General features: G+C 39.6%; 1 protein-coding gene across 1 annotated transcript; it reads right to left on the bottom strand.

Moving 5' to 3' along the window:
* Nucleotides 1-13,436: 13,436 nt before the first annotated feature.
* NLRP10 (NLR family, pyrin domain containing 10) lies at nt 13,437-17,207 on the bottom strand. Its single transcript, XM_012000267.1, has 2 exons — nt 16,758-17,207; nt 13,437-15,190 (listed from the first exon to the last, which is right to left on the bottom strand). The coding sequence occupies exons 1-2, from the start codon at nt 17,044-17,046 to the stop codon at nt 13,437-13,439; spliced, it is 2,043 nt and encodes a 680-aa protein (XP_011855657.1). The 5' UTR covers nt 17,047-17,207.
* Nucleotides 17,208-17,512: the final 305 nt, after the last annotated feature.

The raw sequence follows: 17,512 nt of genomic DNA, 5'->3' as shown, positions 1-17,512 counted from the left end.
CCCCAGGGTAGAGAAAGAAGCTTATGCTTTATATTCTCTGAAAGAGTCCCTCTTTTCTTTTGCATGGAAATATAAATATATCTATCACTGCCAAGAAGAATGTAAATTTCTGTTATAAAATCCTCCAGGAACATCACAATTGAGGGTCCCTAAGGTAGCATCCCTAAAACCATAGGGACCCTAAGGGGCCTCTCCCCAGAGAACCAACCCCCAGTAATCTCTAAGCGTCAGCCTGGTATTGCAAAACTTCATGCTTAGGGCAGAGTTTCTTTCATTCCTTCCTCAAATTTGTCTTTTAGGAACTTGACTGTGGAAGCAGTAGGGAGAATGGATTTGAGGAGGCTGTTAAAGTTAACCAGGTGATCAGTGGGTAAGCTTCGGAAAAATTAAGTGGTATAGGCAATTGGATTGGTGATTGATGGAAATCTGGGAGAAGAGAATAAGGCAAGAGTGACAACTAAGTTTTGGCATAAGCAACTGAGCAAAATTTGAAAGACAAAATAGAGGATTGGATGATGAGTTCAATCTGAAACATGTGAGTTTGAGGTCAACCAAGTAGAAAAGTCCAGTAGGCAGCAGGATATACTACCCTCACAATTTTTATTCATCAATCACACCACAATAAAGCTGGAAAATAACAAAAAGAAAGGAAGGGAATAGATTGAGTAGGTATAAAGGGATAAGATCTGGAGCTCTTCTGTCTTGAACAGAAGTGCAAAGATCTCATCTGTGGTGACAGGAGAGAAGGCAGAGTAAAGCAGTACGTTTTGATGGTTCTAAGCTTGGTTCACCTTTGCATTCAGACCAGTCTGGGAATCACTGACAGCTGCTAGAGCTGATACATTCAGAAACAACTTATTTGAAGGACAGAGGAGACTTCAGGGGAAAAAGTAGTCCTGAAAGAAGAAAACAGAAGGCTAAAGCTTTGAAAATTGAGAATAGTGAGGAGCCAGAATATGTGGGAAGATGGGAACAGGGCTACGGCAGTAAGACTGAGATTCTGAGCATAATCTGTGTCCTCATCTTAAGGAGGCTTAATGGCAGAATCTTAAGATAAGGGACTGCCTTCAAAGAACAGGCAAATCAATTTGTGAAGGAGAGGTCATCTCTAACATCCCTGGGGATGTAGAGTTTCTAAGAAAACCTCAGTTTGGTGACCTATGTGTTAAGCTATCCAGATCTACCTTCAAGAATGAAGAATTTTCAGGAATGAAGATTTTGGGAGTGCTGTTGCCAGAAAGCCCTGAGCTGTTAGCCCCTAAAAGGACTGCTTCACCTGGGGCAGCTGTATCTACTAACTGATCAGTGGCAGAGGATAAGGGCTTGGCCCCCACTCTGAAGGTCAGGACATCTCTGAAGGGTCATCCCCGCCTTCAGTCCATTGAAGCCTTCAGGGAGTCTGCCTCACAATTCAGCTTCTTTCTTTGCTAAATCCTGCCCTTCTTTCCTTCCCTTCCACAGATGTTGATCCCATTGCGCACTAATCTCTATTGCAGTGTTTCCTGCAGAACCTAATCTACAACAGTTAAAAAAATATGAATGCTTGGCTCCCGGCAACACCAGCAGGCACTGAAGCTCCTGCATAGGGGGTTTGTGGGACTCTGCACCTTTGCTTTAAACATAACCGCTGAAACCCCGGAAGCACCTCTCTCACCAAAGATAGCACCTTGAAGTACAGCTGAAGTTCCTGTGCCTTAGTTCCCTTGTCTACAAAAGCAGACAAATTAGATTAACACTCTTTAGGCTCATATCCACTTCTAGAATGCTATTCTATTTCATTTTTCTGTTCATTATGATAATAACAAAAGAAAGAGAACAAGGGAGATAAAATAACATGAAGAAGAAAGGGCTTAATGCATTACAAAAATCAAAGAGCAAAGAGTGAGGAAGAGAGTGGCAGAGATGATTAGGAGAGGTGTGCATGCAAGCCTGGTAGGTTCATTCGGATTTTTTCCCCAATTATAATAGGTTTTTAAATATTTTCCACAGATAAAACTGTCAGAGTTTTGTTTCAAAATTACTACTTTTTTTATTGTGCTAGGTGTTAAAATGAATTGATTTTGATTGAAATAAATGTCTCATAATTATCCCTACTCCTATGGAAATGATAATGTCATCTTCAAAATGAAGGAAAATTGACTTCAAGCTGTTTCAACAAAAAAGTGGGTCTAATGAGCAAAGGTGTGATTAGAGCCAATCTGGTCAAGAACACTATCCACCTGCCCAGGCAATCTGGCAAAGTCATAAATTCATTCCATTTGGACTGGCTACAAGACTGAATGGATCAATACACCTGTTAAATCATCCCATAGCCAAGCATATGTTGACAGCTCAAACTTATTTTTATCAGCCTGGTCTTAGATACAGGTAAAAGTAGATACATGTAAAACTTTGGATTCAGTGGCCATTTAGATCCTGTGATTACAACAGACTGTGAGTCCCTCAAGGGCAGGGGTTATTCAGTTTTGAAGCCCCTATGCCTATCTTGTGTTGGTGGAAGGTAATTAGGCAGTTAGTAGATTTATTAATTGAACAGAGATATAAATGAACAACAACAAAAAGCACAATTAATTGATTTGAATTAATTTGAGTCTATGTGACTTAGCTTCGTGTGAAACGGATCTCCAGTGAGCATCCAGTGTATTGACAACAAAAAGATGTCCCATAAAATTTTCTTTTTTAACATATTCTCAGGTTATACAAAGCAAATTGAATTATTCCCTTAAATGGCTGAGTGTATTCCCATTTGGAGTTTAGAATCTGATGGTTCCCAGTTTGGCCCTCCCAAATTTGAACCAATTTTCCCAACTCATCCACAGATAAGTTTCTAGCTAAGAAATGAAAATCCTGTGTCTCTATTTAGCAGTATCTGGGTGCTTTCCCAAGACGGTGGCATTGAGTATATCTTCAGGCTTATGTAAAGTAGAAACTTTTCAGAAAGTAATGTAGAATTATATATCTGTTAAAATTAATACTATATCTGTTAAAATTAAAAGTACATTTACTCCTTGATCCAGCTCTACCCCTTGGGACATATATGCATACAGCTGTTTATTGCATCATAGTTTGTTGTGGCAAAAAATTGAAACTGATAGCCAACAAATACTGTGTTGTTGTATAAATAGTGTGATACCCAGTATTACACAGTGACTTAAAAGGATGAACTAGACCAAATGATCTAACCTGGAGAAATGTCTATGATATATGGCATTGCCAAAATACACAGTCCTTTCTATCTTTACAAATTCAAATTGTGTGCAGTGGCCTACAACCAAATAACACCACAGTGTGTGTAAAACCACTTTCTTCTCCAGTTCCTAAGTACCCTTTAGATCTCAAGCTGTGGTTCAACAGATTCAGCAGAGATATGAGCAGAAAGTAGGCCAGAGATTTTTCTTATTTTCTAAGGAGTAGCCAGATTTCACTTGTAATAAGTGATATTGGTTGTACCCATACAAGACAATTATATGATAAGAATTTTAGCAAGAAAAAAATCACAAGATTTAGAATGATGCCCATAAATGAAGATTTCATGTATATAAGCTCTAGCATTGGTGAGATTTCACAATAAGGACCGTTAATTTCATTACAGCCACAATAGCAAAAATTAAGTTTGTATCCCCAAAATGCAACATAGAAAGACAAAGAAACTATTAGAAAAAAATGCAAGACTTAAAAACTAGAAGACTCAACAACTACATGCAATTTTTACCAAGAAATTCTAACTCGTTGGAGCATGAGGTGGTTTTGTTTCTTCCAATAACTATTACCAACTAGATCATTTAAAAAATCCTTTTCCCATTGCATAGTATTTCTCTTGATGACATCTTGGGCAGACTTATGTATATTTTCAGCTAGTTAGTTGTTAGACTAGTTTCATTCTACTATTAAGTATTTAATCTCTTTAAAAATCCAACCTTGACCGGGTGCAGTGGTTCACGCCTGTAATCCCAGCCCTTTGGGAGGCGGAGGCGGGCAGATCACGAGGTCAGGAGATCAAGACCATCCTGCTAACACGGTGAAACCTTGTCTCTACTCAAAATAGAAGAAAATTAGCCAGGCGTGGTGGCACGTGCCTGTAATCCCAGCTTCTCGGGAGGCTGAGGCAGGAGAATGGCATGAACCTGGGAGGCGGAGCTTGCAGTGAGCTGAGATCACGCCACTGCACTCCAGCCTGGGTGACAGAGTAAGACTCCATTTCAAATTAAATTAAAAAAAAAAAAATCCAACCTAATACCTTATTCAAATTCTTCTTCTTCCCACCTCAAATATATACTAGAGTGATGCAAGTTGGGATAGTGGAAGCAGAGTATGTTCCCTAGACACTTATCTTACCATCTTTTAGGAAAGATGTGGAACAACTAGAACTCTCATACATTTCTTTTTCATTTTAATTTTTATTTTAGATTCAGGGGAAATGCATGCAAATTTGTTATAAGAGTATATTGCGTGATGCTGAAGTTTCAGCTTCTATTGATCCTGTCACCCAGATAGTGAGCATAGCACCTTATAGGAAGTTTTTCGGCCCTGGCCCCCCTCTCTCCTTTCGTCTTTTTGGAGTCCCAGTGTGTGTTGTTCCCATCTTTGTGTCCGTGTGCATCCAGGGTTTAGCTCCCGCTTATAAGTGAGAACATGCAATATTTGGTTTTCTGTTTCTGCATTAATTTACTTAGGATAATGGCCTCCAGTTGCATTCATTTTGCTGCCAAAAACAAGATTTTATTCTTTTTATGGCTGTGTAGTATTCCGTGGTGTATATGTACCACATTTTCTTTATCAATGCATCATTGATGGGTACCTAGGTTGTTTCCATGTCTTGATATTGGAATAGTGCTGCAATAAACATATGAGTACAGGTGTCTTTTTGGTAGAATGATTTATTTTCCTTTGGGTACATACCCAGAAATGAGATTTCTGGGTGGAATGGTAGTTCATTTTTATTTCTTTGACAAATCTATAAACTGCTTTCCACTGGGGCTAAACCAATTTACATTCCCACCAACAGTATATACGTGTTCCTTTTTCATTACAGCCTTGCCAGCATCTGTTGTGTTTTAACATTTTAGTAATAGCCATTTATATGTATTACTATATATAACTGTCACCCTAGGGCACAAGTAAAGATACATTGCAATCCAAGGAAGGGTAAAAGAAAAAAGTATCTTCTATCCCCTGGAATAGGGGAAGGAAAAAGTTCTGGGCCCAGGATCACATACCAATACTATTAGATGTCTCCTATTCTTAGGGCAGGGTCAAGGTAACCCCTACTCCTGAGACTCAGGGTGATAACACCTGCCTAAGACTAATAATGCATAAAAACAACCAAAAAAGCCTTTTTCCCACCCCCAATCAGTCTAAGAAACACCAAGTAATAAGCAAAAGAAATCTGTTGGTAGGAGAGAAGTAAAATCACTGAAAAGGCCTCACTCCTGAGACTCAAAGTCATAGCATTCACCTAAGATTAAGAATTGTTAAGGACAAAAAAGAAAGCCCTCTTTCTTCTCACACTTCAATGAGCCTGTGAATCACCAGAGGATCTTTTGAAAATGAAGATTCAGATTCAGTAGATCTGGAGTGGGCCTTGAGAGTCTGCATTTTTAGCAGGCCCCCAGATGATGCCAGGGCGGCTGGGCCACAAACCACATATTGAGTAGCAAACTTCTAAAGAACTTTAGTGTTAACCAAGAGAATCCCTGCTGGTTTGAATGACCCTAGCCCTTCCTCCAGAAAACCTTTTTGCAAAAAAAAGTACAGAAAGAACTTAACTTGTTCAAATGTGAGAAATAATCAAAAGAGAAACAGCATGATATTGAAGCAGAAACTATAAGAAAAAAAGTTTCAGGGAGGAAATAGCATATTAAGAACAGTGACTATAAAAATGGTGCTATGAAGCCAATAAAAATTGTGGCCAAAAAGAAAGCCAATAATTTTAAATACTTATGAAGAAACTGCTCCTCTAAAACAAGAGTACAAAGCACAAATATAAGCATTAAGGAAATACATAGTTTAAAAAATGAAAGTTATAAAATACTAGCTACCAGAGTTCATAAAGGATATTGAATAACAAATGAAATTATTACTACAATGCTGCCCCTATCAGAACCATTAAAGAGGAAAACAGACTTTTTTTTAGAAGACATTATGAAGTTATTATTTACACAATTGTTAAAGTACACAAATACAGGGGCGATACAAACGCACAACTCAGAGACTGGTCACCAATGCACAGGTTGAAACAGATGTCCTACCTACGTTTCCTGCATACTCCTCTTTAATGGTTCTAATAGGGACACCATTTTAGTAATAACTTCTCTTTGCCAAAACATAGCAACAAATAGAAAATAGAATCAAGAAAAATAAAACAGAAAATAAAAGGTTTAAATGACTACAAAAAAGTTTTAGACTTGGAAAGCAAACCAACAAAATCCAATGCATATAATTGATCTCTTTAAAGAAGAAATACAGAATTATACATGTATGTATACATTTATTTTTTAAAGACAGGCTCTTGCTATGTTACTCAGGCTGTCTTCCAACTCCTAAACTCAGGTAATCCTCCCACTTTGGCCTCCAGAGTGCTGGGATTACAGGTGTGTGCCACCACACCCAGCAAAATTATTTTTTAAAATTCAAGAAGGCCGAGCGTGGTGGCTCACATCTGTAATCCCAGCATTTTGGGAGGCCAAGGCGGGTGGATCACCTGAACTCAGGAGTTCAAGACCAGCCTGACCAACATGGTGAAACCCCGTCTCTTCTAAAAAATACAAAAAGGAGCTGGGCATGGTGGCAGTTGCCTGTAATCCCAGCTACTCAGGAGGCTGAGGCAGGAGAATTGTTTGAACCTGGGAGGCAGAGGTTGCAGTGAGCCGAGATCACGCCACTGCACTCCAGCCTGGGTGACAAGAGCAAAACTCTGTCTCAAAAACAAAAAAAAAAAATTTCAAGAAAAGTCTAATGAAATAAGACCAGAATCTACAGATAAACAAAATTTGCACCAAAAATAAGTTAAAGGTACAGTGATTAGAAATGAAGAAATTAAACTGTCATTATTTGCAGACAACATAATGTGTCAATATAAGGTCCAAAAAGTCTGCTCTTAAACTATTAAAACATAAGTAAATTTGGGAAAATGATGGTATACAAGATCAATGTACAAAAAAGTTAGATTGATAAAAAGCTAATTGTAAAAACAATTAGAAAATAAAAATTTAAGAATCATACTTAGAATTGTATTAAATTCCATCGAAAGATATGAACTACAAAATATTGCTGTGAGACATCAAATGTATATAAAAAGTAGAGCTATATGCAATCAATGTACATGGATTAGAAGGATCAATATTATAAAATTGTCCGTCTTCCCAAATTTGATCTATAGATTGCGTGCAATGTCGATCAAAACCGTAAAATCCTAATGTTTTTCTTAGAAATTGACAAATTGCTTCTAAAATTTAAGCATAGATGCAAAGGACCTAAAATAGCCACAAAAATCCAGTAGAAAAGTTGTTGTTCTTCCACTACCAGGTGGCAAGACTTATTACAAAGCTACCATAATAAAAACTGCTTGGTGTTTGCCATTGGAATCTACAGATAGATCAATGGAAAAGAATAGAGAGATTAGAAGAGATTTATGTACACTTGATTTATGATGAAGATGATACTGCAGATCTGTGGAGAAAGGTTGATCTCTTGAATAAATAGTATTAGGTCACCTGATTATCATCACTGGGAAAAAATAAAACTTACCTCACACCATACACAAAAATTAATTCCTAGTGGTTTACAAGACTAAATATGTTAAGTAAAGCAATAAAGTTTCTGGGAATTTATATTGGAGATTATTTTATAGTCTCAGGATAGGAAATGTCTTAAACAGAAAATAAAATTATTAATCACAAAAGAAAAAATGAGTAAATTAAGAACTCCTTTATCGAAAGGCATCAAGAGACTGAAAAAACAAGCCAAAAAAATAAGAAGAGATATGTGTAACACATATTAACTGATAAACGACCTAATACCTAGAATATTTTTTAATATCCTATATATCAGTAAAGTTAACCACATGTTTATTAACTAAAGTCCATACTTTATTCCGATTTCCTTGGTTTGTTGTTTTTTGTTTTTTTTTTTTTTTTGAGACAGTCTTGCTCTGTTGCCCAGGCTGGAGTGCAGTGGTGAGAACTCGGCTCACTGCAAGCTCCGCCTCCCGGGTTCCCGCCATTCTCCTGCCTCAGCTTCCCGAGTAGCTGGGACTACAGGCGCCCGCCACCACGCCCGGCTAATTTTTTGTATTTTTAGTAGAGACCGGGTTTCACCGTGTTAGCCAGAATGGTCTGGATCTCCTGACCTCGTGATCTGCCCCGCCTCGGCCTCCCAAAGTGCTGGGATTACAGGCGTGAGCCACTGCGCCCCGCCCCGATTTTCTTAGTTTTTTAAGAGCAATTTAGGCTTAAAGAAAAATTGAGCAGAAAGTACAGAATTCCCACATATAGTCAACAGTGCTGTATTATGTGCTTAAAAATGTATAAGAGGGTAAATTCTTATTGTGTTTTTAACACAAAAAAAAGAAAAAAGGACACGGGAAAATTTTTGGAGGTGATTGTTATGTCTTTTACCTTGATTGTAGTCATGGTTTCACAGATATATGTGTATGTACAAATTCGTCAGATTTTATGCATTAAATATGCACAATTTATTGTATTAAACCAATTATACTTCAATAAAACTTGTTTTTAGTACAGAAAGTTCCTATATACCCTCTCCACCACCACCACTCCCTCACAAAGTTTCTCTTATTAACATCTTGCATTAGTGTGACACATTTGTGATCATTGATGAACCAATTTTGACACACTATTATTAACTACAAGCCATAGTTTACATTAAGATTCGTTCTTTGTATTGTACAGCTCTATGGGTTTTGAAAAATTTATGTCATGACTCCATCATTACAATATCACACAGAGTAGTTTTACTATCCTAAAGTGCCTGTGCCTCCACCTACTTATCTCTCCCTGACTCTCTTTGAACCCCTGGCAACCACTGATTTTTTTATTGTCTCCATAGTTTTTCATTTTTCATAAGATCATATATTTGGAATTATACAGTACATAGCCTTTTCAGACTGGCTTCTTTCACTTAGTTGTTGCATTTAAGGCTCCTCCATATCTTTTCATGCCTTAATTGCTCATTTATTTTTTATCACTGAATACTATTCCATTATGTTCATGTATCACAGTTTGCTTATCCATCACCTATTGAAGGACATCTTGGTTGCTTCCAAATTTGGGCAATTATGAATAAAGCTGCTATAAATATTCATCTGCAGGTTTTTATGTGGACATACATTTCCAACTCACTTGGGTAAATATCTAGGAGCATAATTGCTAGATCTTACATATGGTAAAACTATGTTTAGCTTTGTAGGAAACTGCCAAACTGTCTTTCAAAATGGCTGTACCATTTCGCGTTCTGAGCAGCAATGAATAAAGCTCCCATTACTCCACATCCTAACAAGCATTTAGTGTAGCCAGGATTTGGGATGTTAGCCATTCTAACAGGGGTGTCATGGTATCTTATCGTGGTTTTAGTTTGCAATTCCCTAATGATATATGATGTTGAGCATCTTTTCAAACATTTATTTGCCATCTGTGTATCTTCTTTAATAAGCTATCTGTTCCAATCTTTTTACTCACTTTTTTTTTTTTCTTGAGACAGAGTCTCACTCTATTGCCAGGCTGGAGTGCAGTGGTGCAATCTTGGCTCACTGCAACCTCCGCCTCCTGGATTCAAGCAATTCTCCTGCCTCAGCCTCCCGAGTAGCTGGAACCACAGGTGCGCACCACCACGCCTGGCTAATTTTTGGATTTTTAGTAAAGATGGGGTTTCACCATGTTGACCAGGAAGGTCTCAATCTCTTGACCTCGTGATCGACCAGCCTCAGCCTCTTACTCACTTTTTAAGTAGACTGTTTATTATTGAGTTTTAAGAGCTATTTGCATATTTTTTTACACAAGTCTTTTATCAGATATGTGTTTGCAAGTATTTTCTCCCAGTCTTTGGCTTATCTTTTCATTCTCTTAACAGTGTCTTTCACAGAGCAAAAGTTTTTAATTTTAATGAAGCCAACTAATTCTTTTTTTAATGATTCATGCTTTTGGTGTTATATCTTAAAAGGCATCATCAAACCCAAGGTCACCTATATTTTCTCCCATATTGTCTTCTAGCAGTTTATATTAGTACTTTTGTATTTTACATCTAGATTCATTTTTTTACATGTGGATGTCTAGTTGTTTCAGCACCATTTGTTGAAAAGAGTAAACTTTCTCCATTAAATTGCTTTTGCTCCTTTGTCTAAGATCGATTGACTATTTTTGTGTAGGTTTGTTTCTGGTTCTCTATTCCACTCCACTGATTTCTCTATTATTTTAACAATACCATACTGTCTTGATTACTGTAGCTTTATAGTAGGAAGAAGTTGGATAGCAGCACTCCTCCAACTTTGTTCTTCTTCAATATTTTATTGGCTGTTCTGAGTCTTTTGCCTTTGCACATAAACATTAGAATCAGCTTATCAGTGTCCACAAAGTTATTTGCTGGAATTTTGATAGGGATTGCATTGAATCTACAGATCAAGTTGGGGAAAACTGACATCTTAACAATATTGAGTCTTTCTATCCATGAACATGGAAAATCTTCCCATTCATTTACAGCTTCTTTGATTTCTTTCCTCAGAGTGTTGTCATTTTCCTCATAGATATCTTGCACATATTTAATTAGGTGTATATATAAGTATTTTTTGGTGCTAAGGTAGATGGTGTTGTGTTCATTGCTGGTATATAAGAAAGCAATAGAATTTTGCATATTAGCCTTGTATCCTTCAATCTTACTATAATTACTTATTAGTTCCAGAGGGTTTAAAAAGATAAATTCTTTGACATTTTCTACATAGGCAATTTTGTCATCTGTGAAAAAAGACAGGTTATTTCTTCCCTCCCAATCACTATATCTTCTATTTCCTTTTCTTCTCTTTTTAACTTTTAAGTTCAGGGGCACATGTGCAGGTTTGTTACATAGGTAAACTTGTGTCGGGGGTTTGTTGTACACATTATTTCATCAGTCAGGTATTGAGCCTACTACCCATTAGTTATTTTTCCTGATCCTCCCACCCTACAGCCTTCAATAGGCTCCAATGTGTGTTGTTCCCCTCCATGTGTCCATGTGTTCTCATCATTTAACTCCCACTTATAAGTGAGAACATGTGGTATTTGGTTGCCTGTTCCTGCATTAATTTGCCACAGATAATGGCCTCCAGCTCTATTCATGTCCCTGCAAAGGACATGATCTCATTCCTTTTTATGGCTGCATCCTTTTCTTCTTTCATTGCATTGCTAGGATGTCCAGCACAAAGTTGAATAGGAGCAGTGAGAAAAGGCATCTTCACCTTGTTCCCAATCTTATGGAGAAAGCATCTACTTTCTCACAATTAAGTATGATTTTAGCCATAGGGCTTTCGTAGATGTTGTTTATCAAACTGAAGAAGTTCCCCTCTATTCCTAATTTGTTGAGAATTTTTATCATGAATAGATGTTGGAAATGTTTTTCTGCATCTATTGATATGATCATATGATTTTACTTCTTTAGCCTGTTGATGTGATAAATTACATTAATTTTAAAATACTGATGTAGCCTTATATACCTGAAATAAATCTCACTTGGTCATAATATGTAATTCTTTTTATACACTGTTGGATTCAATTAGCTTATATTTGGCTGAGGATTTTTGCATATATGCTCATGAAAGATATTGTTAACATTTTTAAATGAATAAAAAGCATTAATAGTCATTTCACCAAAGGGTATATCTAAATAGCCAATAAAGGTTTGTATAGACAACCTCATTACTCATAGGAAAAATGCAAATTAAAATCATGATTAGAGGCCATTACATAACCACAAGAATAGCTAAAATGAAAAGATTGACAATACTAAGTGTTGACAAGGATTTGGAATAGTGGTAACTCGTACACACTATTTATTAAAGAAGATTAATACAATCACTTTGAAAAATTGTTCACTTTTATCTTCTATAGCCAAAGACATACATATCCTTTGACCCAGAAATTCCAGTTCTAGGTATATCCAACACAAATGAATATATATGTGCAGAAAAAGACACTCAAAATGATTATGGAAACATTATATGTAACATATGAAAACTAGATGTTGAGAGAAAGAGGCCAAGACACAATAGAACATTTATGTACATTTTTAAAATGGGAGAAAACTAAACTGTATGTGTATGTAAATGCTTGCCCAAAGCCTGGCACACAAGAAGAGCTCTAAAATGTGCTAACTTTTATTATGATCATTGTTTCTGCTACTCTAGTAGCAGTAGCAGCAGTAGGTCTAAACCTTATATTTTCCCAAATTATAAATATTACAATTCTTATTTTATAAATTTTTAAAAACTGATGCTTGGAAAAGATAAGTAATTGAGCAAAGGTACATAGCTGGAAAATGGCAGATCCAGTATTTAGATCCAATATTTAGAACCAGGTTTATTAGAACCAGTGTTCCTAATCTTTCCAGTAAAACACACTGATTCTCACATCAATGATATTATATGCATATTCAACTAGCAATAATGACTGTAAGTAATTTATATTTATTATTTCTAGCCCATAAATGTTATATTATCTCTTGCATAATTTTGACATGCTTCTAGCACCAATATAAGTTCTTGCGTTACATTTGCTTTTGTTGCCTGTGAAACCCACAGTCAGGCACTATTTTCATCTGGTGGAGCCTTGGTATGTAACTCCAAATTTATCCTTTCCTTCTCCCAAATACCAACATCCATGTATCAAAATCTTTAATTATATAAACTTATCTTAATTTCAGATTAAGGACAAAGAGATTCCTAGACATACGTTCAATAAACCTTTACTACACGCTATTCTATGCCAGGATTTTGCACAGGTCTGGACACAGCATGATGAATTCAAAATGTATAATCCTTGCTTTTCTTACATGTCTGTATCCCTATAGCTTTAGGCTGTAAAAACAATTCCTGGAAATGTTTCCAGAAGCCTTCTCTGAAATAAGCAGGAAATAGTTTATTGTCTAGGAAAGAGTCAAATGTCAGAATCAAATGCTTGGTCATCAACTTTAATACATAAGAGGAGCTATGGAAACTGTACACTATACTGTAGGAAGTTATAAACAGCCTCTGGGGAGGGTACTAGAGACCTTGGTGGTGCGTGGGGCTGTTCCTAAAGACTCATTACACATTTGCCCAGGTCCTATGTTTATATCTTCTGAGCCTCTCGAATCTAATTCTCCTTTCTAATCATTCCTTTGTCCTTCACTCCTTCTAGTACCCATTAGTCTTGTTCTCTTCTCTCCATCCTTTTTAACTCTGTCTTTCCCCATCTTCATGTCTGTCCCTTCACCCCTTCATTCCTCCAATCCTTCAGCGTGATTGTCCCCATTTCTCTGCTTCCCATCCCACTGCACCTAACTTCCTCGTCTGTTTCCTCTGTCCCTCTGCCTTTTCCAGTAGAAGCCTCCTTGTGTGTTCCTGCTATGTTATCTTTGCCCTCCTTCTGTCCATGGACAGAAGGACGTTTTTGCTTCTCCTTAGGTCCATGACTCAAGCTGCTTTTGACAGAAAATGAATTCTGGCTCTGGGATTTCTTTTCATTTGAATGTTTTATCTTGAACGATACATCGTTCATCTGAATACCTTTTACCAGATTCTTTATTTTAGCTTCATAGAGGGAGAATTCCAAATCCCAAGTCCTGTTGTGCTTCATAGATTCCATCTGTTCTTTAAAATGCTTCAGATCCTGCGCTAAACAGGGAGAAATTCTGAAGCAGAACTTGAGCTCCAAGTTCAAGAAGCTGTCTTTTTTCAATATGTCCAACAAAAACTGCATAGTGAGGGTCATCTCATCATTCCCTTCCTGCTCCTTTGCCTCCAGCAGCCTTTGCACTCCTCTGCGGGACTCTTTCCCCAGCTGGCTTTGGTCCTCTTTCACCAGGTAGGACATGGCATGGAAAAAGTCCTGGAAGCTGATGTGGTGGAAGCTGTAGAACTTCTTGATGGCAAGTCCCAATTGGTAGTCGTTACTACTCAGGAAAGCGGCAAGCCTGGGGCCATCTAAATTATGTTTCCTGAGCTCAGCTTCTTCAAATAGGAACCTCTGGTTCTGAATCCCTTCAGCGGCCAGGGAGCACAGACTCCTCAGGACCCTGTGCCGGGAAAACTCGGAGCAGCCCCCATCATCAACCGGCGGCAGGAAGGTGGAGACGTAAGCCATGAAGATGTCAGTGCTGTTTCTAGGTGTCTCTAAGACAGCTTTGCCTCTCTCCATCTGCCCATTCAGCCAGGAGCAGACCACCCAGCAAATGCCTGGAACCTGACACGCTTTGTAGAGAATGTCATTTTTCTGTACAATGTCAAAGGCACTGTCAGCTTTCTTCTCATCCGTGAAATAGGAGCTGAAGTACCTCGCCCTCTCCTCCTCAGAGAAGCCTAAGATATGGACATGGCGTGCTTGTTTCAGCAAGGGCTCCAGATTCCTCAAAGCCAGGGGCCGGGTGGTAATGAGAAGGGAGCACGTGGGGAGTGTATGTCTCCTAATTAGAAGGTGCAGCAGGCTCTCCTTGGGACTCAAACCCCTCTTCTTTAACTTTTCTTCAAAGGGCCTCTGCAGCTCATCAAAGCCATCCAGGATGAATAGGAGCCGCTCTGGCTGCCTCAGAATCTCTGTGACAGGGGCTTGATTGTCCCCACAGCACCAGAAAAGGAGTTGCTCCAGTTTGCTCTCCAGCAGCAGGACCACTTCTTTGCAGCTTACATAAAAGACATAATCAAACCGGCCTGGGTACAGACTACCAGTGGCCCAGTCCAACACCATTTTTCTGGCGAGAGTGGTCTTTCCAGTGCCAGCAGACCCCTGTAGCACAACTAAGGATGGGGCCAGGGAGGACTTTTCCCCTGAATCAAATAGAGCCTCCACCATGACAGAGTCCAGCTCCTGCTCCGGGATAGGGTGAGCAGGTGATTCTGGGTTCTCTGAGCTGGACTTGGCCACCAGGAGCACCTGATTGTATCTGCCATTGACTCCTGCTTCCTGCCACTCCTCTAGGCAGCGCACATGCTCTCGGTATATTTCTCTGTAATCTGAGCCAAACAAATGGGATGTTAGGTGGTGAAATGGGAATTTTAAAAGGCAAAATGGCCCCTCCAAACTGACTCTGCTCATTAGTCTTCTTCTATGTCTCCAACTTGGATCTCCCTGAGATTATAGTTCTGGCTTCATGGGGAAGGGCCACTGTATGTGTGCATGAGTGTGTGTGTGCAGGCATAGTATGCACATACACATCTGAGTGTGCAAGGGTGTGTTCTGTGTGTAGATATTTGTGCATGAATGCTGGTATCCATATGTGCTCATGGAATGTGTTCATGGACCTTCATGTACTGTTGTGCAGGGAAGGTATGTCAGTGTGCATCAGCAAGTGTGTGTAAGAATACATGTAAGTGCAAAACGCCTGTGTGAGAATGCATGAATGTCTGAGTGTTCATGTGAAATGTCTCCATGTGAAGAGGTGAGGACAAAGAGAGGGGAAAGGAAAGGGATGTCTGAGGATGGTGAAGTGATAGGAGACTTGATATAGTTTGGATGTTTGTCCCCTCCAAATTTCAGGCTGAAATGTGATCCCCAATGTTGGAGGTAGGGCCTAGTGGGAGTTGTTTTTGTCATAGGGGCAAATCCCTCATGAATGTCTTGGGGCTCTCCCCACAGTAATGAGTGAGTTCTTGCTCTATTAGCTACACAAGAGCTGGTGGTTTAAAAGGACCTGGCACCTCCTCCCCTCTCTCTTCCTCCCTCTCTTGGCATGTGACACACCAGCTCTGACCTTGCCTTCTTCCATAACTGAAAGCTTCCTGAGGCGTCACCAGAAGCCAATGTTGATAATATGCCTCTTGTACCACCTGCCAAACCATAAGCCAAATAAATCTCTTTTCTTTATAAATTACCCAGTCTCATGTATTCCTTTACAGCAACACAAAAGGGACTAAAATAAGCCTGTTCTTGGGAAAGGACAAGCCAAATACTAAAGATAAACCAGCTTTTCAGCAAGAGCCATGACTCTGGGTCCATGAAACCCTCCCATTTGTATATAGCAGAGGAGCTTTCAGGCACGAAAGGAGCCTATGGGAGGGAGCACAGGCACCAAAAGATCCCTCCCTCCCCCCAGGCACCCACAGGAAGAACCAGGAGGCCATGAGGCTCCACACCCACCCATTCTGTAGTGTGGTTCCTTGAGAGATCAGGGGCACAGAAGACTTAGAAGCAGCCTGAGCTGCTTGCCAGGAAGCAGCTAGGGACAGGTCTGACTCCTACATCCTGATGCTATTTCTTCTGGTTAGTGGAAATCCCTTTACCAACACCCTCCCAGTCTCTAAGCCCCTTTCTTCAGACTCTCCTTCTCTGCCACTGCAACTGGAGGTAGGCGGTGGGGAAGAAAGACTAGTATTTTCTTAAATCCCCAGCTTTGGCTCAATCCCCTTCCTGACAGTTGTTGGAACCCTCAGGTGGAGACCACCAAGGACTCTGGGGCACTGGGGACTAGAGGGCAAGATGACAGAAGGCATAAGTTACAGGCTACAGGCAGCTCTGCAAATGCCATGGGGGAAGGGGAGTCCCAGTGCCATCCTGCCCTCCCCTTCCCCGGTCCACACTCACCATGCAGACAAACGTGGCTGAGCTGGTCCACAAGTTCCAACAGGTTCATGACCCTCAAGCCCTTGAGGACAACTTTCACAGCCTCCTTTTCTCCATACTTTGAAATCAGTAATTCTGCCAGGTCCACCGGAATCAGGCCCTCCAACTCCCCTCTGGCCAGTGGGGGCTGGCCCTCAGACAGGGTCATATCCCGTAAGTAGAACTTTAACTTCTTGAAATCATTCTCCTCAAGGTCACTCAAGGCCCAGAGCAATGCCTCCCGGGGGTTTCTGGCCTTGGTCACGGCCATGGTGATCTGGGGGAAGGATCAAGTCCAGACCAGCAGACCAGTCACCTGGAGAAGGAGGCAAAAGGAGAGGTCCACTGCTGAGAGGCCCACCTTGCTTTCTGGGGGCTTGGCAAGCTGCAGAGCAGAGGCCAGGGAGAGACGAGATACATGTGCAAAGCTCCAAGAAAGACAAGCAGATGAAAGAGCACGGGAATTTTCCTAGTCATTCCCCACTGCCTCTTTATCAGGTGACACGTGACTGTGTTGGCAAATGAGTAGGAAGGTATGTGGGTGTGTTAATCTCTCAATCTCTCTCTCTCTCTCTCTTTCTCAGACGCTCTGTCTCTCTCTCTCTCTGTCCCCGCTCCCTTCCTCTTTCCTTCTCACACACATTCTTTATTAGGCTCTGTATGCCTGCTTAGATAGATGGATTAAGAAAAAAAAACTTTAAGTTTTTATTTATTTTATTTTTTTGGAGACAGAGTCT

The sequence above is a fragment of the Mandrillus leucophaeus genome, unplaced genomic scaffold, assembly GCF_000951045.1.
Source record: "Mandrillus leucophaeus isolate KB7577 unplaced genomic scaffold, Mleu.le_1.0 Scaffold622, whole genome shotgun sequence".
NCBI lineage: Eukaryota > Metazoa > Chordata > Mammalia > Primates > Cercopithecidae > Mandrillus > Mandrillus leucophaeus.
Note: the sequence above shows the minus strand (reverse complement) of the source record. Positions and strands in the feature narration are given on the sequence as shown.